This window comes from Megalobrama amblycephala, linkage group LG13 (assembly GCF_018812025.1).
Source record: "Megalobrama amblycephala isolate DHTTF-2021 linkage group LG13, ASM1881202v1, whole genome shotgun sequence".
Taxonomy (NCBI): domain Eukaryota; kingdom Metazoa; phylum Chordata; class Actinopteri; order Cypriniformes; family Xenocyprididae; genus Megalobrama; species Megalobrama amblycephala.
In genome coordinates this window covers 38,865,431-38,893,329 of record NC_063056.1, presented here as the reverse complement: position 1 = coordinate 38,893,329, position 27,899 = coordinate 38,865,431, and the positions used below count along the sequence as shown (strand labels likewise).

General features: G+C 36.6%; 2 protein-coding genes across 3 annotated transcripts in view; both read left to right on the top strand.

Moving 5' to 3' along the window:
• ago1 (argonaute RISC component 1) overlaps positions 1 to 19,952 on the top strand; it is a 32,385-nt gene extending 12,433 nt beyond the window's left edge. Inside the window, 16 exon segments of the mRNA XM_048152716.1 lie at positions 1,255 to 1,391; positions 1,503 to 1,637; positions 4,593 to 4,680; positions 6,027 to 6,174; positions 6,252 to 6,371; positions 8,342 to 8,464; positions 9,005 to 9,138; positions 9,219 to 9,385; positions 9,388 to 9,402; positions 9,478 to 9,637; positions 11,315 to 11,405; positions 15,075 to 15,269; positions 15,770 to 15,904; positions 17,300 to 17,401; positions 17,482 to 17,681; positions 18,851 to 19,952. Of these exon segments, the coding sequence (XP_048008673.1) occupies positions 1,255 to 1,391; positions 1,503 to 1,637; positions 4,593 to 4,680; positions 6,027 to 6,174; positions 6,252 to 6,371; positions 8,342 to 8,464; positions 9,005 to 9,138; positions 9,219 to 9,385; positions 9,388 to 9,402; positions 9,478 to 9,637; positions 11,315 to 11,405; positions 15,075 to 15,269; positions 15,770 to 15,904; positions 17,300 to 17,401; positions 17,482 to 17,681; positions 18,851 to 18,959 (2,059 nt within the window). The 3' untranslated portion in view covers positions 18,960 to 19,952.
• A 4,749-nt stretch (positions 19,953 to 24,701) lies between these two features.
• Positions 24,702 to 27,899, top strand: part of LOC125243026 (protein argonaute-3) — a 59,701-nt gene continuing 56,503 nt past the window's right edge. For both annotated transcript variants that reach the window (XM_048152228.1, XM_048152227.1), the window contains exon 1: positions 24,702 to 25,438. In XM_048152228.1, the coding sequence (XP_048008185.1) occupies positions 25,420 to 25,438 (19 nt within the window). In that variant the 5' untranslated portion in view covers positions 24,702 to 25,419. The remainder of the gene's footprint in view (positions 25,439 to 27,899) is intronic.

Genomic DNA, 27,899 nt, shown 5'->3' with positions numbered 1-27,899 from the left:
AAGTCAGAATTGTTAGATATAAAGTCAGAATTGCATGATAAAAACTCGCAATTGCGAGAAAAAGTCAGAATTGTGAGAGAAAAATTTGCAATTATCTTTTTTATTTTTTTATTTAGTGATGGAAACAAGCTTCCATAGTTTAGTCTCCTGCACATACTCAAGCATGCATATTATTATTTTTATTATTAATAGTAATAATAATAAAAATTAAAACTTTGTTTTAAGGAATAGCACACATTTTTTCTTTCATGTTGTAGTGTTATCAGTAAACATTTCAGTTACATTTTAAAAGATCCATTAAATACATTTTTGATTGCTGTTTTTGATAATAAATTTGTACTAAATCATAAATTCAGAAAAATGTAAACAGAAATCACAGAAAAAATAAATTCTGGAAAAATAAAACATTTTGCTATTATTGTCAAAATTTTAAAATGCCCCTATTTTGCTATTTTAAAGGCTCCTAATTTTATTTTGGAGTCTCCTACAATAGATTTACATGCATTCGAGAAAAAAACCACTTTAATTTTCTCATTATATATTGCAGAATCAGCTCTTTTCTCAGTGTCTGAAATGGTTCGATTAAGGATCCGGTCTCTCTAAACCCATGAGCTACTCTGCTCTGATTGGTCAGACGACCCAGTCTGTTGTGATTGGTCTACTCTGCTCTGATTGGACAGATGGCTCAGTCTATTTTGATTGGTCTACTGGTCAGACGGCCCAGTCTGTTGTGATTGGTCGACCGCTTGCAGTGCATGTCGGAAACAAAATGGCCATTACCATATCTGAATTTCAGCTGCGAAGGCTTCCTAGGAACTTGATGCACAGTGATATGAACAGTAACGATGGCGCGGTTTTACCATATCAATTCAAGACGAGTTTCATCTTTTTGAAGTGCGTCAAAGTGGATTTGCAGCTCTGAAAATGGCCTCTTCTCAACATGTTGACAACATGAACCAAACTCTTCCAGTCTCAGCTGCAACTACAGTGTTTTGGGCGGGGCAAAGTAGATGCCAATGAAGACCATAGGCTGGCATTATGCAAGTTTGTTACAAACCTAAAGTAGGTTCATATAGGAAGACTGGAATTTTTTGGGCAATTCAGAATCGCTTTTTTCTTTCGGGAGACAATAACTTTATTTGTCGTGCACTTTTATCTTTGAAACTCTGCAGACCTTCTACATTCACAAACAGGTATATTACACACTACAGTAAGATTTGGAGCTATTGAACCATCAGTCTTTCTCATTTGCAGGTACACTCCGGTGGGACGCTCCTTCTTTTCCCCTCCTGAAGGATACTACCATCCTCTGGGTGGAGGCAGAGAGGTGTGGTTCGGCTTCCATCAGTCTGTTCGGCCAGCCATGTGGAAGATGATGCTCAACATTGACGGTATGATGTCTTCTCTGTTTTCTCTTGATTGCTCACTGTCAAGAAACGTCAATGTTTTGTACTTAAATATACAAAATGGACAATCAAACTCTCTGTTTTTGCTGTTTTCAGTATCTGCAACGGCCTTTTATAAAGCTCAGCCTGTCATTGAGTTCATGTGTGAAGTTCTGGACATCCGCAACATTGACGAGCAGCCGAAGACACTCACTGATTCGCAAAGGGTCCGTTTCACCAAGGAGATCAAAGGTGCGTTTCTCCTCTGCTCCATTCCGAACACCTTAGCAACTGTCTAGCAACGTTCTAACAATCACACAAAATACCCTGGCAACCACCACTGAGAACACCTTAGCACCTGCATAATAACAGCCTGGAAATAACTTCGATGAGAGTGTTTCCAGCCTTTGGTTAGTTTGTAGGGGTGTAACGGTACACAAAACTGATGGTTCGGTATGGACTCCAATTTTAAAGACACGGTTCGGGATGTTTTCGGTAAGGCAGTAGGAAAACAAAAGATAAAATTGCTTATTTTTTTTATCTTTTTTTTTTTTTTTTTGTTAAAAAATGGTTTACTGAACAAACTATGGCTCTGTCTTTAAAGGATTAGTTCACTTCAGAATTAAAATTTCCTGATAATTTACTCACCCCCATGTCATCCAAGATGTTCATGTCTTTCTTTCTTCAGTCGAAAAGAAATTAAGGTTTTTGAGGAAAACATTCCAGGATTTTTCTCCATATAGTGGACTTCACTGGGGTTCAACGGGTTGAAGGTCCAAATGTCAGTTTCAGTGCAGCTTCAAAGAGCTCTACATGATCCCAGAGGAGGAATAAGAGTCTTATCTAGAGAAATGATCTGTAATTTTCTAAAAAAAATATGAAATTTATGTACTTTTTAACCACAAATGCTGCTTTGCGATGCACCACGCATTACGTAATCACATTGGAAAGGTTCACGTGTGACGTAGGAGGAAGTACAGATCCAGTGTTTACAAAGAAAAAACAAAAAAAACAAAAAAAAAAGGTAAAACAACGATGTCGGACGATTTTGAAGTTAGACGAGAAAATGAGATGGAGTTTTTCGCCCTACTGCGGTACTTCTGCCTACGTCGTGTAATGCGTGGCGCATCGCAAAGCAGCATTTGTGGTTAAAAAGTATATAAATTTCATATTTTTTAGAGAATGACTGATGGTTTCTCTAGACAAGACTCTTATTCCTCGTCTGGGATCATGTAGACCTCTTTGAAGCTGCAGTGAAACTGACATTTGGACCTTCAACCCATTGGTAACTGTTGAAGTCCACTATATGGAGAAAAATCTTGCAATGACATAAACATCTTGGATGACATGGGGGTGAGGAAATTATCAGGAAATTTTAATTCTGAAGTAAACTAATCCTTTAACTAAAAAAGTATGTCAATTCTCACTTTTGGATGCAAAATATGTTGGCAAAATGTATATTTTAGTCAAAATTATTGCTCATTCAGTAAAGTTTATCAGAGACTCACTTGCTGTCAGGAAGAGCCTTTATGCAAAATGTAATATTTAACATTTACAGTCAGATAAAGGATAAAACTGTAAGATATAAGTTATGCACTGAGGAAAGCGGGTGCATTAAAGTCACCATGAAATCAAAGGACGGGGCAACCTGTCACTCACATGAGATCCACCAATAGCAAACCACAACCATCCAGTCGATTCCCCATGAACAAAATCAATCCCCGCCCTACGCTTGTTCTCATTCGAGAAGCTGTTTTACTCAGGTATATGTCACAATAGGGAAGAAAAGACTATCGCAACTTCCATTTCATGCCGACTTTAAGCATTAAACAGCCCACACATCTGACAGGAGGGAGAGCCGCTTTAAACTGCATGCTTATGAGTGAGTTTGAAGCACTTAATATAAAGCACGTCTCATGTTTAGGATGACTTGGATTGTAGCAGTTCACTCTGTGTCCTTTATTATTTTTCAGATGCATTTGCATCAAAGTATGTCAATATAAACTGTATTATCTCATCCAAGGGGGAAACTTGAGAGTTTCAAATTTTACTCACAGAAGTTCCACATGTGCAGCGGTTAAAACAATGCTGCATTTGTGAAAGATAAAAAAAGTGTGCCTAATATGTGTACTTTTACACCCCTACTAGAATGAGATGAAGTATCAGGTGAGGTCATTGGATGATCTCAACGTCCTGCCATGGCTTTGCCTTTTAATTTATTTGGTAAATTGAATTTGATGAGTCATTTTGATATCATGCTTTTATACAGAAATCAATTTAAAGGCATCCTATTATGCTTTTGTACATGTTCATCTTTCTTTAGTGTGTAATGTTGCTGTTTGAGCATGAAAAAGCTCTGCAAAGTTATAAAGCACAGAGTTGTTCTCTACAATCAGTGTCACTGTTTCTGAACTCCCTGAAACGCCTCCATTGTAGTCTTGAGTTTTCTTCCGGGAACGAACACCTCACAATATTCCTCATTTAAATGGTTGAGTTAGTTAGTAGTGTGTTGAAACTGGTGGTTATGGTAAGGGGCGGGAAATTTCCCAAACATGCTCGAAGCTCTTGACCAATCACAACACACTGGTCCAGCCGACCAATCAGAGCACATTGTGCTTTTCAGAAGGAGGGGCTTCATAGACACAGGAAATAAACAGAGCGTTACTGACAGACTGGGAAGAGAGGAGTTGCAACAATGTCAAATATCTGAAAAATAAGGTGTTTGTTGAACATTCAAGCATGAAAACCTGTTCTATTAGAGCCCAAAAACAAAACCAAGAAAAAAGGTATAATAGGTCCCCTCTAAAAATCTGATGCAATCCTAAATTCTGACCCGTCTTCATGCATTCCAAAGGGAATTATTGTGGATCGGCTCTTCTTTTTAGTCTTATACTGAAGACTGTAATTGCTACCCTGCTGTGGCTGTGAGTGCCGCCCAGTTTCTGTACTTAACACTGCTTAAATGCTGAAATGGTGCTGGTTCTGGTGCAGGGAAGTGCAGAATAAATTGGCTAGAGGAGCAGCATGACTTCAATGAAATTGAACGCTTGAAGTGTTGACAGATTTCTTGATTTATAATGCATGCAATCTAGTTTTGCAGTTTGAGTTGCTGTTGTTTTGAAAACCTCAAACAATAATAGCCATAATACGATTCTTAAAGCTGCTTTACTTATTTTTGTGTGCTTTATTCTGGTGGGCATTTTCAAGGTCTGAAGGTGGAGGTCACGCACTGTGGTCAAATGAAAAGGAAGTACCGTGTCTGTAACGTCACGCGTCGCCCTGCTAGTCACCAAACGTGAGTATTGTATAATTTTCATATGGGAGTTCACCATTATCTTGTTCCATTTTTCATAATGTTCATTCTTTGAGTTGGTAATTAATCCTGAGTTTTCACATAGTGATGCACTGAAATGTCAGCAATTGAATATATTTGTCCAAAAATGAATTTATGTTTGTGGATGAAATAATTAACGAAATGGTGATGTTTAATTTGCACTTCTCAGATGGTGCATTTTCAGTGTATCTATAAATAACTCTAGGAGCATTTTCCTAAAAATATGCACTTTATTACATATTCATTATATTTTTACTTCACATTAAAGCTGTATGATTAATCGTTAAAAGATCACAATCTCGATTCAAACACTCGTTATTCCTAAATGACACCGAGTCGGCTATGACTATTAAACCTTTGACAAAATTATACGGGAACATTCAGATCTGTGTTTGTGCTGCTGCATGGGTATGAAACAGCTTCACAAAGAGTCTTTTCAATCACACAGTATCATTATTTCTGTGTTACAGTTATTCAAATGATCACAGAAGTACTGGGATAAAAGTTTATAGTTCGGATATAAACACTGATGTCTAAGGAAGCAATCAAAATAGACTAAATCACCTTTTAAAAAAGTAACTTGACACTTCAAATAATGATTATATCGATTACATTGTTACACCAGTAGGTGGCGACAAGTGTGTTAAAAATGCATTTGTCATTCAATCATTCAATCAAGAGATTCATTCAAAATTCCTGTAATGAAACAAGTGAGTCATTGAATCATTCATTCAAACCATTTTTTAAAATAATTCAGATTAATTTACCATTTTAAATAGACTGCAGCAATAAACATTTTGTCAGAAACTCTTACTTAGTTATTTATTATTTATTTAGTTGTCTGTTCAGAATCGTGGGAGAATTTTGATCTCTATTAGAAACAAAAAAATTGTGATTCTCAATTTATCCAGAATCTACTTAACATGTTATGCAAAATATAAAGCTTATATAAAAAATGACTTATGTGCCATTTAAATGTTAATTTGCAACAGCTTTATTTGAGCATTGATAAATGTGATTAATTGATTATTAAACTATTTTGTTTTTTGGCTAAATTAAATGTTTATTTTGGGTTTCAGTATTTTATTAGAAAATTCATGTCGGTGCATCACTAATTTCACATAATGCATTGTGCGACACTGGGTTAATGTTGTTATTTGCATGTTTAACATTGATGGGCGACAGACACTTATATGTGTATCTGTATGAAGTGCATTTTTGTTTTCTGCAGTCAAATATTATGTAAAATAACTGCCAATTAAACTTAATTTGCATTTAAATCTTGATTCTGTCAATCATTTCTCCAGGTTTCCCTTGCAGCTTGAAAGCGGACAGACTGTAGAATGTACCGTAGCTCAATATTTCAAGCAGAAGTACAACCTGCAGCTCAAATACCCCCACCTGCCCTGTCTACAGGTGGGCCAGGAGCAGAAACACACCTACCTGCCCCTGGAGGTGAGTCCTGTCATCCGCACCGCTGTGATGGCGATAGACCACGTTCTCTGTTCTTACATGTTTTGCTGTTCTCGTAGGTGTGCAACATTGTAGCAGGGCAGCGGTGCATCAAGAAACTGACAGATAATCAAACATCCACCATGATCAAAGCCACGGCACGATCAGCACCAGACAGACAGGAGGAGATCAGCAGACTGGTGAGTGCTGACCTCTAGTGTGCATGCGGGACATATAGTGAGCACTGTTGTCATGGTTACATAGACAGAGTATTTTTACCCATAGGATAATATAGGGCTGGACATTTTTCAGCCTTTATTTTTCAGCCTCAACAAGATGTAGAGTAGTGGCCAAAAGGGAAACACTTCACAATAAGGTTTCATTTGTTAACATTAACTAACATGAACTAACTATGAGCAATACATTTGTTACAGTATTTATTATTCTTTGTTCATGTTAGTTCACAGTGCATTAAAGGGGTCCTTGATTATGATTTCACTTTTTTAATTTGAGTTAGTGTGTAATGTTGCTGTTTGTGCATAAACAACACCTGCAAAGTTACGACACTCAAAGTTCAATTCAAAGAGAGATACATCGTTTTACAGAAATCGCTTTTTAAGGACTACAACAAACAGCTGGTAGGGACTACAACGAGCCTCTTCCCGGGTTAGTGACATCACAAACTCTAAAATTGACATAAACCCCGCCCCCGAGAACACACAACAAAGGTGGTGAGGCCATGTTGGGCTGCTTTAGAGAAGAGGAAGAGTTGTTGTAGTAGAGTGTTGTTGACATGCCGTCATTTTACGCCGGACTGCTTCACAAATGAGGGTCAATTCAACACAAAAGATGAACATGACGGCACATGCTAGGCGATGAGTTGAATCAACTCCACAGCAACTACATAAATGTATCCACTAACCATTCAGAAACATCTAAAAGTTGTAACTTCTTCCTGAGTCTCTCCATCAGTGTCGACTCCGGTTTGAACAATGTAAGGCTGAACACCGTTACTGACGATCCTCATTTTGGCTGCGTGAGATTCTCCAGCTTTGTTGTTGTTGAGCTGTTAAAGCTCCGCCCTCTTCAGGAAAGGGGGCGGGAGCAGCAGCTCATTTGCATTTAAAGGGACACATACAAAAACAGTGTGTTTTTGCTCGCACAAATAGAGGTATCAAAAATGATGTCGGCACAATTTGGTATGTTTCATTGCGACTTCAAGCACAACTACGTGATCTGCTGACAAAATTTCTAACAAATGTTGAATAATATTTGGATAAAGAGTGAAGATGTCAATTATCCTTCTGGCCACTGCTATACACTTTTGATGGAAGCTAATGTTTTCTCCTTGGACTTCCATTATATGTTGGGATTTTTTTTTTATTGATTGATTATACAAATAGATAGTCAAAAAGATATTATTTTCTCTGATAACTTGCATTTAATCCAGAATCATCCTACTGCAAACTAAGGTTTGCTGCTTTTTGGGTGATCTCAGATTCGTGGTCAGAGAATGAGCCTTTGGTCATTTGCTTTTCTTTCATCACGTCACTCTGTGTTGTTGAGCATTACTGCAGATGACATCATCACAGCTTCCATATCTTTAGCACCATGTGACCATCAGCTTCGGCTGTAAGGAGTCTGCTGTTGTCATGTTTTATGCTGTTTCTGAACAAATTCCTTCCAGAATAACAGAACTAAAGGAATGCTACTCATTTTCTTTGGGGGTCGTATGTTAGTGTAAACGTCAGTAGAGGTCTGTTTGCTGAAACTTTAGTACTAAACCCATTTATCCAGAGTTCCCACGGATCTTCAAGATTTTTATTAGATTTTTAAAATTGAAGCCCATAAAAAGTCTTATTTTTACTTTGACTTAAACATATCTGAATCATTTACCACATTAAAACTATCTAGTTAGCATACATATTATTTTTTACTATTCTTTCTTTGCGGATTTGCTTGTTCACGTTATAATTCATGGCATTTACGACAGCGTATTACATCATATTGTAATGCCCAATTTTCAAATCAATTCTCGACTATCCTGTTTCCGTCAATAATGCATCACATCACAAACGTAAAATGGGTTGTGAATGCAGGTTCATATTGCCTGAATGAGAGAATTATCATAATCTTCACAGTCTTTTGTACTTTTAATTTTTTTGCTCAGATGAAGAACGCTAACTTTAATCTGGATCCCTACATTCAAGAGTTCGGAATCAAAGTGAAGGACGACATGGCGGAGGTGACCGGGAGAGTCCTTCCAGCTCCTATCCTGCAGTACGGTGGTCGGGTAAGAGTCGTTTTACTGCATCTGAAGCTCAAACTGCTTCTGTTCCAGTTCTGTTCTTGTAGCTTAAAGGGTTAGTTCACCCAAAAATGAATATTCTGTCATTAATTACTCACCCTCATGACGTTCCACACCTGTAAGACCTTCGTTAATCTTCAGAACACAAATTAAGATATTTTTGTTGAAATTCGATGGCTCAGTGAGGCCTCCATAGGGAGCAATGACATTTCCTCTCTCAAGATCCATTAATGTACTAAAAACATATTTAAATCAGTTCATGTGAGTACAGTGGTTCAATATTAATATTATAAAGCGACGAGAATATTTTTGGTGCCCCAAAAAAAACTAAATAATGACTTATATAGTGATGGCCGATTTCAAAACACTGCTTCAGGAAGCTTCGGAGCGTTATGAATCAATGCAGTGTGTCAATGCAATGCAAAGTGCATTGACACTTCCAGTGTAGAGAGACTCCAGTGACACTTCATCATCACCTCCAGTGTGAGATTTCTAAATTCTCCCTCTTTCTCTGTCACTGAACAGAATCGTGCCATCGCGACTCCCAACCAGGGTGTGTGGGATATGAGGGGGAAGCAGTTCTACAACGGCATCGAGATCAAAGTTTGGGCCATCGCTTGCTTCGCCCCGCAAAAACAGTGTCGGGAAGAGGTGCTCAAGTAAGGACACCCACATATACTACAGAATAATACAGCCACAATCACTTCAGTGGTAAAGTTTGCGACGATCTGTTCCTCAGGAACTTCACGGACCAGCTGCGTAAGATCTCAAAGGACGCTGGGATGCCCATCCAGGGTCAGCCGTGTTTCTGTAAGTACGCACAGGGAGCCGACAGCGTGGAGCCCATGTTCAGACACCTGAAGAACACCTACTCTGGACTGCAGCTCATCATCGTCATCCTGCCCGGAAAACACCCGTCTATGGTAAGAACGTCACGCTCAGAGCCGCCCTCCTGCCGAACGCCTTCAGACTAACAAACACACGTTTGATTTGTGCAGCGGAAGTGAAGCGTGTTGGAGACACTCTTCTAGGAATGGCCACTCAGTGTGTGCAGGTGAAGAACGTGGTGAAAACCTCCCCTCAGACGCTCTCCAACCTCTGCCTCAAAATCAACGTCAAACTCGGCGGCATCAACAACATCCTGGTGCCACATCAACGGTGAGAGTGTTACTGAAGTGTCTCTGCCTGGATGAGATGTTTAGATTTAACATGCTTTCCCTAAGCATTGACACAGGGCTGCATGATTAATTCATATAAAACATAAATTGCGATATGGCTTAGTGTGATTATCAAATCGCAAAGCGATTGAATTAAATATATATATATGAGTGAAGCGTGGCACTGTTTTTACATCTGTAGTTTGCCATCAAAATAAAAGTTTGGTTTAACGTTTGAAAATAAAGAAATTAAGATAAATATTAGTATTGTAGTGTAAAATAAAATAATAATAATTATTATATATATATTTTTTTAAATTATCAAATTTTTATTTTACATTAATAGCAATATTTATTTTGTTTTTTAGTGTTTTTTATATTTTATTTGTTAATAATTATAATAATGAATAAAATATAAAAAATACTAAATAAAACAAAATAACTATTATTAATGTAATATTTTGTTTTTTGTATTTTATATTGTATTTATTTATTTATTTATTTATTATTATTATTATTATTATTATTATATAATATTAACAAAATAAATACAATATAAAAAAATAAAACAATACAAGAAACATTACTATTGTAATATTTTTATGTAGCATTTTTTATATTGTATTTATTTGATTATAATTATTACTAATAAAAAATATGAAAATACTAAAAAACAAAATAAGAAATATTACTGTTGTAGTTTATTTTTTTATATTATTAATATTAATAATAATAACAGTATTGTTATTATTAATAATTACAATAATGAATAAAATAAAAATATTATTATTATTATTATTATTACTATTATTATTGTAATATTTATTTTTTTCATACTTTTATATTGTATTTTATTATTGTTATTATTATTACTATTATTATATAGTATATTAACAAAATAAATACAATATAAAAAAATAAATGAAACAAAACAAATAATACTATTGTAATATTGTTTTTATGTAGTATTTTTTATTTTATTTTATTATAATTTTTCCTAACAAAAATAAAATAGGAAAATGCTGAAAAAAAAAAGAATTATTACTATTGTACTGTTTTGTTTTTATGTAGTATTTGTATTTATTATTTATAATATTTATAATAACAATATTATTATTAATTAATAAAATATAAAAATACTAAATAAAATCAAAATAAATATTATTGTAATATTTTGTTTTTTAATATTTGTATATTGTATTTATTTATAATTATTATTACTACGATTATACAATAATATTATATAAAGGAGTATTACTATTGTACTATTTTGTTTTTATGTATTATTTTGTATTTATTAATAATAACAACAATATTTATTATTATTATTATTATTATTATTAATAGTAAATATTACATAAAAACTAAATAAAAACAAAATATTACAATAGTAATATTTTTTTGTTTTGTTTTTAGTTTTTTAAATGTTTTTATTAATTGTCAATAATAATAATAATAATAATAATAATAATAATAATAATGTTTTACAACCATATTGATATATAATCACAAAATGTGTACCAAAATTGTGCACCCTTACAAACAAGCACAGCAAACCTAGATTATTACTATTTTTTTTTAAATCACATTTTAAATTGCAATGGCATTTTTTTATCAGAAACATTTTCCCCCCAAATCGTGCCGCTGGAATCAACACTTTATTTGAACCTTTGCACAGATCTGCAGTGTTCCAGCAGCCCGTGATCTTCCTCGGAGCAGATGTCACTCACCCACCGGCTGGTGATGGGAAGAAGCCGTCTATTACTGCTGTGAGCATGTCACACACACAACCTGTGCTTCAACACTCTTCTTATCAATTATCTTTTGCATTTCAAATGAGATTTCAAACCCAAGTAGGGCTGAGAAGCTGTTTAACCTAAAATAAGCTGACAGGGTTAGATCACACAAAAATTAAAATTCTGTCGAGCAGCTTTCTTGAATTGACCTGCCATCAAATGCATTATATAACAAGAGGAGCTATTATTAATCTGGGACATAATGAAGTTACATAAATGTAACACAACTCTCAAAAAACCCAACCTGAGCCGAAAGGCACTTAATTTTAGTCTTAAATGGAAGGCTGTAATTATCACCCTGCTGCTCTTTGTGGCCGAGAGCCGCCCAGTTTGCCGTACGTAACGGTGCTGACAGCCCTGGAAGTGGCTTAGATCACAGGCGAGGACGTACCGGAGGTGGGCAGGACAGGATGGGCGCTTTGAAAAGGGAAAATGGCTCGCCGGTGACTCACAGACGCGGAGGAAATGATGTCACCTCCCGCCCTGCGCATGCAACCACTTGTAAGCGCGTACTCTTTTGCCAGTTGCCAAGCGATGGTGACAAAGGGCTGAGTCACACAGATGGATACAGAGGCTTGATGATGTGGAGGGAGTGGCGACAGGCCACTTTCTGTAGAGAACATGAGGCAAACTGCTGACGGCAAACGATTTTGGTTTTCTGCAACTAGGGGGAGGCAGATTTCTGTAACTTCTCCACAGAAACTCACGTCTGTTTTGCATTATTTGCATTTTTCGGTGATGCTGACATGCATTGCTCTGGTGTGTGCATTTTTATTTTTTCACTTTGTTTGCATTGAAAACAGCTGGTTATGTTCTTCCTTGTCATTTTTTCCCCCTGCTCATTTTTAGCGCTCTGGTTAGGTGGTTGCTTACTAGACAGAAACTATTTGCATTGTCAACCATTTTGCTTTTTTGTGTCGCACATGTGTAAACGTTCAAATTTGTGCCACTTTTGAAATGTAGTTTTTTTTAATCTAATACATACACTACTGTTCAAACATTTGGGGTTAAGATATTTTTAAAAGAAGTTATTTTTTTTTTATAAATATACATTTATAATGTATATAAAAGATCTCAATTTCAAATAAATGCTGTTCTTTTGAACTTTCTGTTTGTCAAAGACAATTAAACAGTTTTCAACATTAATGATAATAATCAGAAATGTTTTTTGAGTATCAAATCATCATATTAGAATGATTTCTGAAGGATCATGTGACACTGAAGACTGGAGTAATGATGCTGAAAATTCAGCTTTGATCACAGGAATACATTACACATTATATTCACATTGAAAACAGTTGTTTTAATTTGTAATAATATTTCAGAATTTTTCTGTATTTTTGATCAAATAAATGCTGCTTGGTGAGCATAAGAGAAAATATTAAAACATCTTGACCCCAAACTTTTGAACAGTAGTGCACCTGGTCACCTGATCAACGTCCAAACAGGGGTAGGCACTCCTGAAAGCACGACTCATATCAAGACAGCAGATGTATCACACAAGTTAAGTCTGTTTGATTGACAGCTTACAGTTCTGCTGGATTTGTTGTGCTTGGCTTGGAGATATTACATGAATATAGAGTCCTATTAAACACAATGACTGTTATTCAAAATCTAATTTAAACCTGGAAACAAACTAACTTGTAGTATTTTGACCAAAAACAAACAAAAAACAATTGCTTCACCCAAAAATGAAAATTCTGTCATTAATTACTCACCCTCATGTCGTTCCACACCCGTAAGACCTTCATTCATCTTCAGAACACAAATGAAGATATTGTTGATGAAATCTGATGGCTCGGTGAGGCCTGCATTGACAGCAAGATAATTAACACTTTCAGTGCCCAGAAAGCTACTAAAGACATATTTAAAACGGGTCATGTGACTACAGTGGTTCAACCTTAATGTTATGAAGCGACGAGAATACTTTTTGTGTGCCAAAAAAAAACAAAATACCGACTTTATTCAACAATATCTAGTGATGGGTGATTTCAAAACACTGCTTCATGAAGCTTTACGAATCATTTGTTTTGAATCAGTGATTCGGAGCGTGTTCAAACTGCCAAAGTCACGTGATTTCAGTAAACGAGGCTTCGTTACATCATAAGTGTTTCAAAAGTTCAATGGTTCAGTTTGATATATGCTCCGAACCACTGATTCGAAACAAAAGATTCGTAAAGCTTCATGAAGCAGTGTTTTGAAATCGCCCATCACTAGATATTGTTGAATAAAGTCGGTATTTTGTTTTTTTTTGGCACACAAAAAGTATTCTCGTCGCTTCATAACATTAAGGTTGAACCACTGTAGTCACATGACCTGTTTTAAATATGTTTTTAATGCCTTTCTGGACATCTGTAACTTGCTGTCAATGCAGGCCTCACTGAGCCATCGGATTTCATCAAAAATATCTTAATTTGTGTTCTGAAGATTAACAAAGCTCTTACGGGTGTGGAATGACATGAGGGTGAGTAATTAATGACAGAATTTTAATTTTTGGGTGAACTAACCCTTTAAGGTTTTACACTATTTCTATGTTAATAATCAAATAAACAAGTTTATGATTAATCAAGTAATGTTTGATAATCAGTGCCGTTATGAACTTAAAATATGTGTTATGTGTATTTATACATTAAAGGCACAATATGTAAGATTTTTAGATTAAAATATCCAAAAAACACTTATATATATATATTGTTAACTTGTGTACTTATTATCCCAAATGTTTTCAAGAATGTTTAAATCCAGAGAAATAAGCAATTTTAACCAGGACACGGACCGTGTCCGTGTGTCACCTATCAATGACATCAAACCAACGTTACTCTCAATTTTCGTTTTTATTTTGTAGAAACCATGGAAACACCAAAGATGCTTTAATATGTTTTATTAGACAGTTGAGCAACTGTTTGTAAACATTCATCAACAGAAAACTAATCATGTTATACAGCTAAACACAGTGAATCTTACTGTTTAAATCTCGTTTTCTTGATTTACCGCGAATACCATGTTTTACCATGCCTAATACTGATCTAGTTTACTGCAGTGTGCAACAAGTGTCTCATAGCAGCTGCCGAGCGAACGCTCAGAGTAGCACTATAACAACTTTTAACACACAAATGTATCTAATATGATAAACAGTGCTGCTCTACCCCACATACACTTAACCGGAAGAAGCGGAAGTGGCGACTGCGGCATAATAAAAGTCCTGATGCTCTCGAGCCGTGTGTCGCGCTCGTCTCTCGTTAGATATTGCTCCAGTGGCCTCATTTCTGCTCACGCAGCACTCGCCCTGCTCTGCTTCATATGACAGTAACATTAATAATCTCATCTATGAAGATGATTTCTGCCCAAGTCCTGTCCTGTCGGATTCTTTTCCACCGGCTGTAGACATGGACAACACCTCCCACGATTCAGCGAAATCAATGCGTCATCAAGCTACACCTTTGTTTTGAATAAGCGACCTCTAGTGGCGAAAATTACGTATTGTGCCTTTAAGGGGAGTCGTGGCACAGTGATTAACTGAGAAACCTAAAAATATCACAAAAAGGTTGCCGACCCCTGCTCGTATCTGTTTCTCCAATTAATTCAGGATTCAGCAACATCCTGTTATGATATAACCTCCTCTGACATGATTGATCTCGGCAGGTGGTGGGCAGTATGGATGCTCATCCCAGCAGGTACTGCGCTACAGTACGAGTACAGCGACCCAGGCAGGAGATTATTGAAGACCTCTCGTACATGGTGAGAGAATTACTCATCCAGTTCTACAAGTCAACCCGCTTCAAACCCACAAGAATCATCTTCTACAGGGACGGCGTTCCGGAAGGGCAGTTACCACAAGTAAGGCCATATTATGATATTTCAGTTCAAAAGATTGGGGTCAGTAAGATTTTTCTAATGTTTTTGGAAAGCTTTGATGTTTACCAAGGCATTTATTTAATTAGAAGTACAGTAAAAATTGTGAAATATTATTACAATTTAAAATAGCTGTTTTCTATGTGAATATATTTTAAACTGTAATTTATTCCTGTGATCAAAGCTGAATTTTCAGCATCGTTACTCCAGTCTTCAGTGTCACATGATCCTTCAGAAATCATTCTAATATGATGATTTGCTGCTTAAGAAACATTTTTTGATTATTATTAATGTTGAAAACAGTTTAATTATATTTGTGGAAACCCTGATACATTTTCGTGGATGAATAGAATGTTCAAAAGAGCAGAATTTATTTCAAATAGAAATCTTTTGTAACATTATAAATGTCTTTACTGTCACTTTTGGTCAATTGAATGCGTCCTTGCTGCAGTCTCATGATGATGTCATGTGTTTTCCTTGTGTAGATCCTGCACTATGAGCTGTTGGCCATCAGAGACGCCTGCATCAAGCTGGAGAAAGACTACCAGCCGGGAATCACATACATAGTTGTGCAAAAACGACACCACACCCGCCTCTTCTGCGCTGATAAATCTGAACGAGTGAGTTTCTCAAAAACAGCATTTTAAAGTTGACATTCCCAGAGGCAGTGTTTCATTTTAGCATCATCGATATATATATATATATATATATATATATATATATATATATATATATATATATATATATATATATATATATATATATACAGTGGGTACGGAAAGTATTCAGACCCCCTTAAATTTTCACTCTTTGTTATATTGCAGCCATTTGCTAAAATCATTTAAGTTCATTTTTTTCCTCATTAATGTACACACAGCACCCCATATTGACAGAAAAACACAGAATTGTTGACATTTTTGCAGATTTAATAAAAAAGAAAAACTGAAATATCACATGGTCCTAAGTATTCAGACCCTTTGCTGTGACACTCATATATTTAACTCAGGTGCTGTCCATTTCTTCTGATCATCCTTGAGATGGTTCTACACCTTCATTTGAGTCCAGCTGTGTTTGATTATACTGATTGGACTTGATTAGGAAAGCCACACACCTGTCTATATAAAACCTTACAGCTCACAGTGCATGTCAGAGCAAATGAGAATCATGAGGTCAAAGGAACTGCCTGAAGAGCTCAGAGACAGAACTGTGGCAAGGCACAGATCTGGCCAAGGTTACAAAAAATTTCTGCTGCACTTAAGGTTCCTAAGAGCACAGTGGCCTCTATAATCCTTAAATGGAAGACGTTTGGGACGACCAGAACCCTTCCTAGAGCTGGCCGTCCAGCCAAACTGAGCTATCGGGGGAGAAGAGCCTTGGTGAGTTGGTGAGCCTCGACTGGTTGCAATCGAGGGAAAGATGAATGCGGCCAAGTACAGGGACGAAAACCTTCTCCAGAGTGCTCAGGACCTCAGACTGGGCCGAAGGTTTACTTTCCAACAAGACAATGACCCTAAGCACACAGCTAAAATAACGAAGGAGTGGCTTCACAACAACTCCGTGACTGTTCTTGAATGGCCCAGCCAGAGCCCTGACTTAAACCCAATTGAGCATCTCTGGAGAGACCTAAAAATGGCTGTCCACCAACGTTTACCATCCAACCTGGTAATTTCAGTTTTTCTTTTTATTAATAAATCTGCAAAAATGTCAACAATTCTGTGTTTTCTGTCAATATGGGGTGCTGTGTGTACATACATGAGGAAAAAAATGAACTTAAATGATTTTAGCAAATGGCTGCAATATAACAAAGAGTGAAAAATTTAAGGGGGTCTGAATACTTTCCACACCCACTGTATATATATATATATATATATATATATATTGAATTAGATTTTATACTTTAGGGGGCAGGGTTTAAATTAAGATAGGAGTAGGCCTTAATCTAGAATAGTTAATCATGTCTTAAAAAATAAGCCTCCCCAGAGGTGGTTCATTCTAATAGCTGTGGTTTGGCTCAGATCGGGAAGAGCGGGAACATTCCTGCAGGAACTACGGTCGACACCAGCATAACACATCCATTCGAGTTTGATTTCTACCTGTGCAGTCATGCAGGTATTCAGGTAAGCACACAGACGTGGTGTTGACATTGATGGCTGTGTGCTTTTGACTGTGGTTTGATCTTCTGCTGTCCTCGTCTCAGGGCACCAGCCGGCCCTCACACTACTACGTCCTGTGGGACGACAATCGCTTTACGGCTGACGAGCTGCAGATTCTCACCTACCAGCTGTGCCACACCTACGTGCGCTGCACCCGCTCCGTGTCCATTCCAGCGCCTGCGTACTACGCCCGGCTTGTGGCTTTCCGAGCCCGCTACCATCTGGTGGATAAGGAACATGACAGGTGAGGGCTTTGATGCCATGAAGCTGCATTTTAGCAATGCATTTCATTTAGGGGGAACCTCAAAAGTAACTTCTACATAGGCAGCAACTCGAGGGAGACCTTCTGATAGGGGTTAGCATGTTACTATACACTAACATAACATTCTAAGAAGCATGAATACACACAGCACATACAATAGTGGCCAAAAGTGATAGGGATAATTGTGTCCACAAAACCAGTCATAAGTGTCAATTTTTTGAAATTGAGATTTATAAGGCAATTTTATTTTGTATAAATCATCTGAAAGCTGACTAAATAATCTTTCCATTGATGCATGGTTTGTTAGGAGAATATTTGGTCAAGACACAACTATTTGAAAATCAAAAAAATCAAAATATTAAGAAAATCGCCTTTAAAGTTGTCCAAATGAAGTCCTTAGCAATGCATATCCACTCGCAAAAATATTTTTGATATATTTACGGTAGGAAGTTTACAAAATATCTTCATGGAACATGATCTTTACTTAATACCCTAATGATTTTTGGCATAAAAGAAAAATCAATAATTTTGACCCATGCAATGTATTGTTGGCTATTGCTACAAATATACCTGTGTGACTTATGACTGGTTTAGTGCTCCAGGATCACATTTGTTTTTAATGACCCTACAAGTTCAGTTAAACCATCAAAATATGCAGACAATATTTCTTAAATATGAGGGAAGAACAAAACACTAAACGTGGTTAAGGTATTTATCTGACAAAGTCATTTGTAAATATTGTGATTTGTGAAATATTGTTACAATTTGAAAGAACGGTTTTCTATTGTAATATAATATTTTAAAAATATAATTTATTTCTGAATTTTCAGCATCATTACTCCAATCTTCAGTGTCACATGATCCTTCAGAAATCATTCTAATATGATGATTTGCTGCTCAATAATCATTTCTGATTATTATCAATGCTAAAAACAGTTGTGCTGCTTTATTTTTTTCTCCCCGGGATTCTTTGATGAATAGAATCTTTTGTAACATTAGAAATGCCTTTTTTGTCACTTTTGATCAATTTAATGCGTCTTTACTGAATAAACGTATTTAATTTTGATAGAAAAAGTACCTAGGTTTTTGTCTCATTCCCAGAAACAATATCAGTTCTTAAATCTTTCTGTGTATCGTCTCTCCGTTTGTAGCGGGGAGGGCAGCCACGTCTCCGGGCAGAGTAACGGCCGGGATCCACAGGCGCTGGCCAAAGCGGTGCAGATTCACCACGACACCCTGAGGACCATGTACTTTGCCTAAGCAAAGCTTCTCTGCCTCACCTCATCGGGCCGGAGGGCTTCGGACCGCCACACTCCCCTCGAGCCAGTTCACCTGGTGCTACCAGTCCAGTGAAGCCCACAGAAGCGAACATGGAGTCTCACTCTTTGTGTTTTGTTGCGTCTGGCTGAACTATGCTCTTTTTCTTTTTTTATTTAATTGTGTATTATTGTATACTACCTTCGCACTCCCACATGTACGTATGTATGCAATACGGAGGGAAGGAACGCAGACGAACCTGTCGTTTTGTACGTCACCACAAAGCTGCCTCTTAACCTGTCCGTCTGGGCGATGCCAGAGTTCAAACGCCCTATGTGGAGCAGTTGTTGTTACTTCCTTTGGCATTATTTTTATTGTTGTGAAATTTTCTTTTTAAATTTTTATTTTTGTGAAAGACATGGTACATTAGCACTTAGTTTTAGTTGAAGAACACCGCGAGCCCAGCGTTTACGTGTTGTCTGTGAAGCAAAAGAAGCGCAGGCAGTGATCAACTGTAGCAGATGCGGGTGTCTCTCCAGCGGTCGCAGCGGTGTCAGATGATCAGATTTAGACTCGCCTCGTTAGTTAAAGAGTGGCCGAATTAGCGTAACGATAGATGGACCACTGAGTGCATTCCCTGCACTTGCACTCTCACATCAGCATAAGACCGAAACCAGCATTATGCACCAGCCAAACATGATGCCAACCGTTCAAAAGGGCCCTCGTCTGTGCGTTTTTCTGCACTCGATTCCTCTATGCTCTTCTGGAAAAGGATGATTTTGCTCAGTTTTTCTATTTCACTTCCAGTTCACATAAATCTTCTTGAACTTACAGGAATAGTTCACCCAACAATGAAAATTTTTTTTTCATTATTTACTCACCCTCGTGTCATTGCAAACCCTGGATTATTTTCTTTCTTCCATGAAACACAATATGTGCTCTTTTCAGTACAACACTAGTAGAGAGTGATTAATTCTGTAAAGCTCCAAAAAGGACCAATGTGTGTATCGTAAAACTAGTCTGCATGACTTCTGTTGATCTACTCTGAAGTCATATTATAGCTATGTGTAAGAAAAAGACCCAGATTTGAATTATTATGCACTATTTTTCAACTTTGGTTCTTGTGTTTTACATGGCCATTTAAATTGTGGCTGCAAGTGAGATTTGAGAGCTGCAATGAAGATGTTAATCAGTTAATAATAAATTAATTTTGGTCTGTTTCTCACATAAATCTGTCATGTGAATTCAGAAGACTTGGAATACAGCACACAAATAGTATGGATCGATCACCATCCACTTTTGTTGTACAGAAAGCAGTTTTATATATATAATATATATATATATATATATATATATATATATATATATATATATATATATATATATATATATATGTGTGTGTGTATTCAGTTTATAAATGTATTTGGTATATGTGTGTTCGTGTATGTATGTGCATATATATATATATATATATATATATATATATATATATATATGTATATATATATATATATATATATATGTGTATATATGTGTGTATATATGTGTGTATATATGTGTATATATATATGTGTATATATATATATATATATATATATATATATATGTGTATATATATATATATATATATATATATATATATATATATATATATATATATATATATATATATATATATATATATATATATATATATATATATATATATATATATATATATATATATATATACACACATACATACATACATACATACATACATATTTATATATACACACACAAATATATAAATATGTATAATAATGTAAATAATGAGGGTTTGGCATGACGTGTTTGTGTAGATTTGTATTTGTGGGTGAACTTTTCCTGTAAAATGTTTCTTAGACTGACCTCTGTAAACGAAGCAATACAAGGTCAATGAGAGCAAATAGAAAAACACACGGCACGTTTAAGATGGCTAGAAGAGAATGAGATGCGTTTGTCTCTACCAAGAAATCGAACAACACAGGAATACCTGTTTGTATATAGTGACCCACTGCTCTCTGAAGGCTGTTGGGTCACATCACTACACACTTCCACCCGCCATAGTCGGTAACACTGCCACATTTCCTATCCAACAAGCACATATAACTCATGCACACACACACACACACACACACACACACACACTTGCCAGTATCATTGCACCTTTTACCCTCGCCTGATGCCCGTTGGTGCAGTGAGCATGTGGGCATGCAGGAAAACGCAGGTTAGGGAAACATTATGCCATGTAATCATGCCATATGGTGGATGTATGAAATGCATGTTTAAACTGAGTTTGTGTTGTAACCGGAGCCTCTTAGTAATCATGTTAAGATTGTGCCCGTACTAACATTTCTCACCTGTTGTGAAAGGAATAGTCCGGCCAAAAATGAAAATTCAGTCATTACTCACACTTATGTCATTCCAAATCTGGATACTGACATTTTTCCCATAGCTCCAGTCAATAACAGTTCATAGGGTGAATAAATAATGACAGAATTTTCATTTTTTGCTGAACTGTCTCTTTAAGGAAGCCTAAAAAGTGGCATAGAGTCTCCACAAGGCGGCATTGTTGGAAGACGCCTCAACTCGCCTCAAAGCGCCTAAAATGGTCTGTTGTTGAAATTCGAAGGGATTTTTAGATGTAACGCTTGGCCATGTTTTATTTTAACTCATGTTTATGAAATGTATACAAAGACATGCCTTTATATATTAGGTTTTACCAACCCAACGAGGTGATTTTTATTGATTCCCCACTGTATGATATTGATCTGGTCTGTCCTAGACTAAATATTCTGATGCAGTACTTGACTCTCAAAAGCCACACGCACCTCGTGGGTGAAGAACAAGATGGAGGTGCGTAACGGCCTAATTGGAGAGTGAACTTCACCCAACCTCAATGTCTAAGCAATATTAAGCCACTGATAAAGAACAGTCCGTATCATAGCACTTCCCAATAGATTCAGTGAATGAACACATAAGCAAGTCATTTTGGCTCTGTATGTAATAGTGAGAGGACTTTGTTCGGGATGATTATTTTTTAAAGAAAATAAAAGTTGTTTTTTATTAAACACTGTGTTGAGTCCTGTTTCAGATCATCTGGGGATTGAAATATACAACAGCGTGTCAGTATTCACTGCATTCGCATGCATTTGCATATTACTTCCAAAATGTGACATTTCCAAGAAAAGCAACATATTTAGTGGGAAAAACCAAGTTTTACAATTTGATATGTGATGACGATGACAAAGTTTTTCTTGGGAACAACATGCATCCAGTGTTGGGTGTAATTAATTACCAAGTAATCTAATTATTTTTCCCTTGACAAAGTAAAGTAAGGGGTTACTCTTAATTTTTCTGTAATTAGGGGTTCAAGCGTGTATTGTAATTGTTAAAATTTCCAAGGATCAGCATTCCTCCCTTAAAATGATCGGGCAGACCAAACCTTAAGTCATAGAAACTTGAAATTTTGATCAATGTCACCAAGGCTTGCCCCCATCGGCCTGATGGGGGCGCTAGAGAGGTACGAAATGTCTCGTAACTACTGAACCGTTAGGCGTAGGCTCACGCGTCTTATGTCGTTGTGGTATTTTAGATTTTTTGAAAAGCCTATTTTTGCAAACTAGCCCTACATTTTTGGCCCAATCAGAACCAAACCAGGGCAGTGAGATTCTCCAGAGTCTGATTGTCGATAATGATCAAAAAAACAATTTCGATTCACGGCCGCCAAAACGTTCGAAGTGGGTGGAGCCACTTTTACTAAAATGGCTATAACTCGTGAACGGAATGGGATATTTTCACCAAACTTAGCACACCTATGTAAGAGCTCACTATGTGGTCGTGTGAAAAAGTATGCAGCGACTGGCCACTTGGTGGCGCTATAACATGAAGAAGAATCTGAAAACGGCTATAACTACTTCACCGTTTGTCTGATTGACTTGAAAATTGGCATGCAGTGTCTTTGTCTGAGGTGCAATGAATGTCTAGGAGGACACTGGTATATCTTGAAAAACATGGACGTCATCAGCCAATGAAGTTTGAGCAGCTATCAGACAAGGTTAACAGAGGCCGATCATAATGAAACTCGCTGGGTGTGTTTGACTCACAGCCCTAGAGGCCTGTGAGAAATTAAAAAAAATCAGCCACCAGGGGGCACCTTAAGGATTGTGTTTTGTGAGATTTTTCGCACACACCCACGACATTCGTACCACATGGTAGAACTCCTCATTCTGAGCAACTTTGCCTCTAGGACAGCCTCTGTCAATTTAATCGTTTGTTAAATATTGGAGATTATTTCGAAAACCAACTTTGGCAAACTAGTCCTAGGCTTTTGGCTCAACCTCCATAAAACCTCTGCGGCACAATTCTCGGGACTCTCTAGGTCAATAGTTATCAAAAAAAAGTTGAACTTTACCCTTTGGGTAGCTATAACAGGGTCATTTTAAAAAGGGGCGTGGCTAAGTGCTTACAAAAGCCTATAACTTCAAAACGAAAACTCTGAACTTCACGAAAATAGGTGTGGACATGCGACATAAGCATGCAAACTTTTATGGAGATTGGACTATAGAGGGCGCCATAACTGTTAAAAAGCTTTAAAACCTATATATGTACAATGGTAAATTGCCTGTTTTGGCCGTAAATGCAATTAAAGACCTTAAATCGCTTGAACCCCAATAACTGCTGTTCGCAGCTATATTTTAAGTTATAATTATATTAACTACTTTATAGACTATAGAATAATTAGATATAAAACTAGTGGATTTAATTCAAGAATAATTTATGTTATTGTATTTTGTTTATTTGAAAGAATCTAAAGTGCAGTTTTGTGTCTATCCTCACATCGCTCAACTGGTCGAGGTTGATGATATAGAATTTAGAAAGTAATCAGTTATAAGTAATCCAATACTTTTTAGAGAGAGTAATTAGTATAGTAATCTAATTACACTGTTGAAGATGTAATTAGTAGCCAGTAATTAATTACTTTTTTTTAGCAAATCTGCATGCATCAATGAATCATGCTCAAAAAGACCAGGAACGTGAACGCGATTTCATGCTGACTTTAATAATTGACATTTTCATGCATATGCTAAAATAGAGAACTATAGAGATATCTATAGAGAACTATAGATAGATCTATAGATAGATAGATAGATAGATAGATATAGACAGAACTATAGATAGATAGAACCATAGAACGATAGACAGATTGATTGATGGAGCTATAGATAGATAGATAGATACATAGATAGAATGATAGATAGACAGAACTATAGATAGAACCATAGAACATAGACAGAACTATAGATAGATAGATAGATAGATAGATAGATAGATAGATAGATAGATAGATAGATAGATACATGGATAGATACATGGATAGATACATAGATACATACATAGATAGAATGATAGACAGAACTATAGATAGATAGAACCATAGAATGATAGACAGATTGATAGATGGAGCTATAGATAGATAGATAGATAGATAGATAGATAGAAGACATAGATAGAATGATAGACAGAACTATAGATAGATAGAACCATAGAACGATAGACAGAACTAGATAGATAGATAGATAGATAGATGTTCGCACAAGCTTATGATAATTATAATGATGGTGATGATGATGGTGATGATGAGGCTGCCTCAAACCTCGTTCCTTCCCTCGCGCGCTCGCGCTTCCCCTCGCAGCCAATCAGCGCGGGGCTCTCGCGGCAGGACCGTGCGTCGCGCTCGCGGAGGATCAGACGCTCCATATTTAGCTGTAGCGAGTCTCGCAGAGGCTCTGAGTGTCAGAGAAACCCTGAGAGAGAGTTCAACTCTCAACTTATTTCATGTCACCACCGGCGTAAAACGAAGGGAATACGCGCTATTGAAAAGCCACAAGCTTCGAGTGAGGAATCCAGTGATGATCGGGGACTTTAAGCGAAGAGAAGACGGCGTTTGACGGGATTTTTTCCCTGTCAGAAGGGAATGTAGCTTAGCTGGTTAGCCTGGCCACTAGCAGTAGCAGGCTAGCGCTGTCGAAGAGAGGAGGCGACATAAGTGGACTTTTACTCGCTAAAACGTCATAACACCTCAACAAACCGCCTCACTCTTTCCAAAGACGAGTTTCTGAAGGCGTCGTCGTCACAGAAACAGCGATTCGGGACTGTATTCGAGGGGAACTTTTCGTTTTAGCTGTCTAGCTAGCTGGCCGTCACGTCAATCTGTCAACCGAACCTGAAATCCCGACTAGATAGTTCGAGGCACCGAACCTCCCTCCTCTGTCGGCCTCTGTTGATATACGAGCTTCTGGGAAGGTGGATTAAGAGCCCGCAACACGGGAGGAGACGCTCGCATTGGGTTAACGGAACCGGGCGGCCGTCGGGATCCAAGTAGAGTTTCTGAAGTTCGTCTACTGCGAGCCGGGGACGGAACCGGACAGAGACCTCATGAATGGAAATCGGAACTACAGGTGTGTAATGATGTTGGCTCTTTTGCGCACATCTGGATGTTTTCAGCGGCATGATCAGGGATCTTTGATTAGTTAACCTTATATATGTGCGTTTATGTATGCTTGTATGTATGCTGAGCATCGTTATGGTTGAGCAGGTGTCTGTTTTGACATTATTAAAGGATTAGTTCACTTTCAAATTAAAATTTCCTGATAATTTACTCGCCCCCATGTCATTCAAGATGTTCATGTCTTTCTTTCTTCAGTGGAAAAGAAATTAAGGTTTTTGATGAAAACATTCCAGGATTATTCTCCATATAGTGGATTTCAGTGGAGCCCAAAGCTCAAAATTACAGTTTCAGTGCAGCTTCAAAGCATTCTACATGATCCCAGATGAGGAATAAGGGTCTTATCTAGAGAAACCATCAGTAATTTTCAAAAAAAAAAAAAAAATTATATACGTTTTAACCATAAATGCTCATCTTGAACTAGCTCTCTTCTTCTCTATTAGAATTCCAGCAGTGTAGACACTGTGAAGTGTATTACTGCCCTCCACAGGTCAAAGTTTGAAATAATTGTTATATACTTGCACAAGCATATTGTATATGACAATTTAGTTTAATACACTTAGCACCGTCTACACTGCTGGAATTCAAATAGAGAAGAAGAAGAAGAAGAAGAAGAAGAGAGCTAGTTCAAGATGAGCATTTATGGTTAAAATGTATAAAATTTTTATTTATTTTTTTTAGAAAATGAGTGATGGTTTCTCTAGATAAGACTCTTATTTCTTGTATGGGATCATGTTTAACGCTTTGAAGCTGCACTGAAACTGACATTTGGACCTTCAACCGTTTGGGCTCCATTGAAGTCCACTATAAGGAGAATAATCCTGGAATGTTTTCCTCAAAAACCTTCATTTTTTTTTGACTGAAGAAAGAAAGACATGGACATATTGAATGACATGGGGGTAAATTATCAGGATATTTAATTTGAAAGTGAACTAATCCTTTAAACCAAATGACATCTAGGCTACAAGAAAATTATCATTTTTGAGAGGATGTGATGTTCATGACATAAACTGTAAATATGTTTAGCTGATGATTGGCTGTCATGAATTGTCTTCATTGTGAACAGCATGTTTACTTAAAACCTTTCTTTTTGACACGTTTTGCTTGAAGTATTCTTGTGTCCCCATGGTTATGGAGAACCTGGAGATATCAGGGAATTGTGTATTACATGCCTGGAAACGTCCTGGAATGGAGTCAAATCTTTTTGTAGTGCATCATATTTTTTTTTTCTAGTTATGATCTGCTTTATTTTATTGACTTAATATTGCTCTTGTGTAGATGGCAAGCCATATTGAGTTCCTTTTGAGATGTTATTTTGAGTCAGTTGTTTGATGGAAACAATTAATTGAATGAATAATTGAATGATTCATTAGTAATTAGCTGTTTGACACAAAAAAAAGTTATGGAAATTTATTGTTTAAAATATTTACAGACTCTTTAAAGGATTAGTCCACTTTCAAATTAAATTTCCTGATAATTTACTCACCCCCATGTCATTCAAGATATTAATGTCTTTCTTTCGTCAGTCGAAAAGAAATTAAGGTTTTTGATGAAAACATTCCAGGATTATTCTCCTTTTATAGTGGACTTCAGTGGCCTCCAAACGGTCAAAATGTCAGTTTCAGTGCAGCTTCAAAGGGCTTTAAATGATACCAGATGAGGAATAAGGGTCTTATCTAGCGAAACCATCGGTCATTTTCGAAAAAAATACAACTGTATATGCTTTATATAAAAAGATGATCGCCTTGCACGTGCTTCCGCTTTCACGTACACTGTATGTCTTACGCCTTCCCTATTCAACTTACGGAACGAACGCGGTGCCAGTTTCATTTTTTTTCCCGTAAATAGAATCGTTTAAAGCCCTTTGAAGCTGCACTGAAACTGTAATTTTGACCGTGTGGAGGCCGTTGAAGTCCACTATAAGGAGAAAAATCCTGTAATGTTTTCATCAAAAACCTTAATTTCTTTTCGACTGAAGAAAGAAAGACATGGACATCTCGGATGACATGGGGGTGAGTAAATTATCAGGAAAATTTTATTTTGAAAGTGAACTAATCCTTTAACCAAGGGTAAGACTGATGATTGTTTTGACCAGTGTTTTCACTTATAACTTAATTTAATGTACTTCACCTTTTATTAAATAGCCATTCTTTCTCAAATGATAAATAAGTACTGTAGCTTAACTGCTAGACAGCCAATTAGAGAAAAAGAGAATTAATTTGAAAAATTACTTTGCAACCAGTTAGGTTTGTGACCAATTATGCCATAACAACAATGCTATTACTACTAGTAGTAGTAATTATCTCATTTCTTACTTTATTTCTTTTTGTACTAATTATTTTATTACATTAGTAATGTTTTTTTTTATTGTTATGGCCTAATGAACATTCAGCCATTATTGTGTCAAAAAGCTA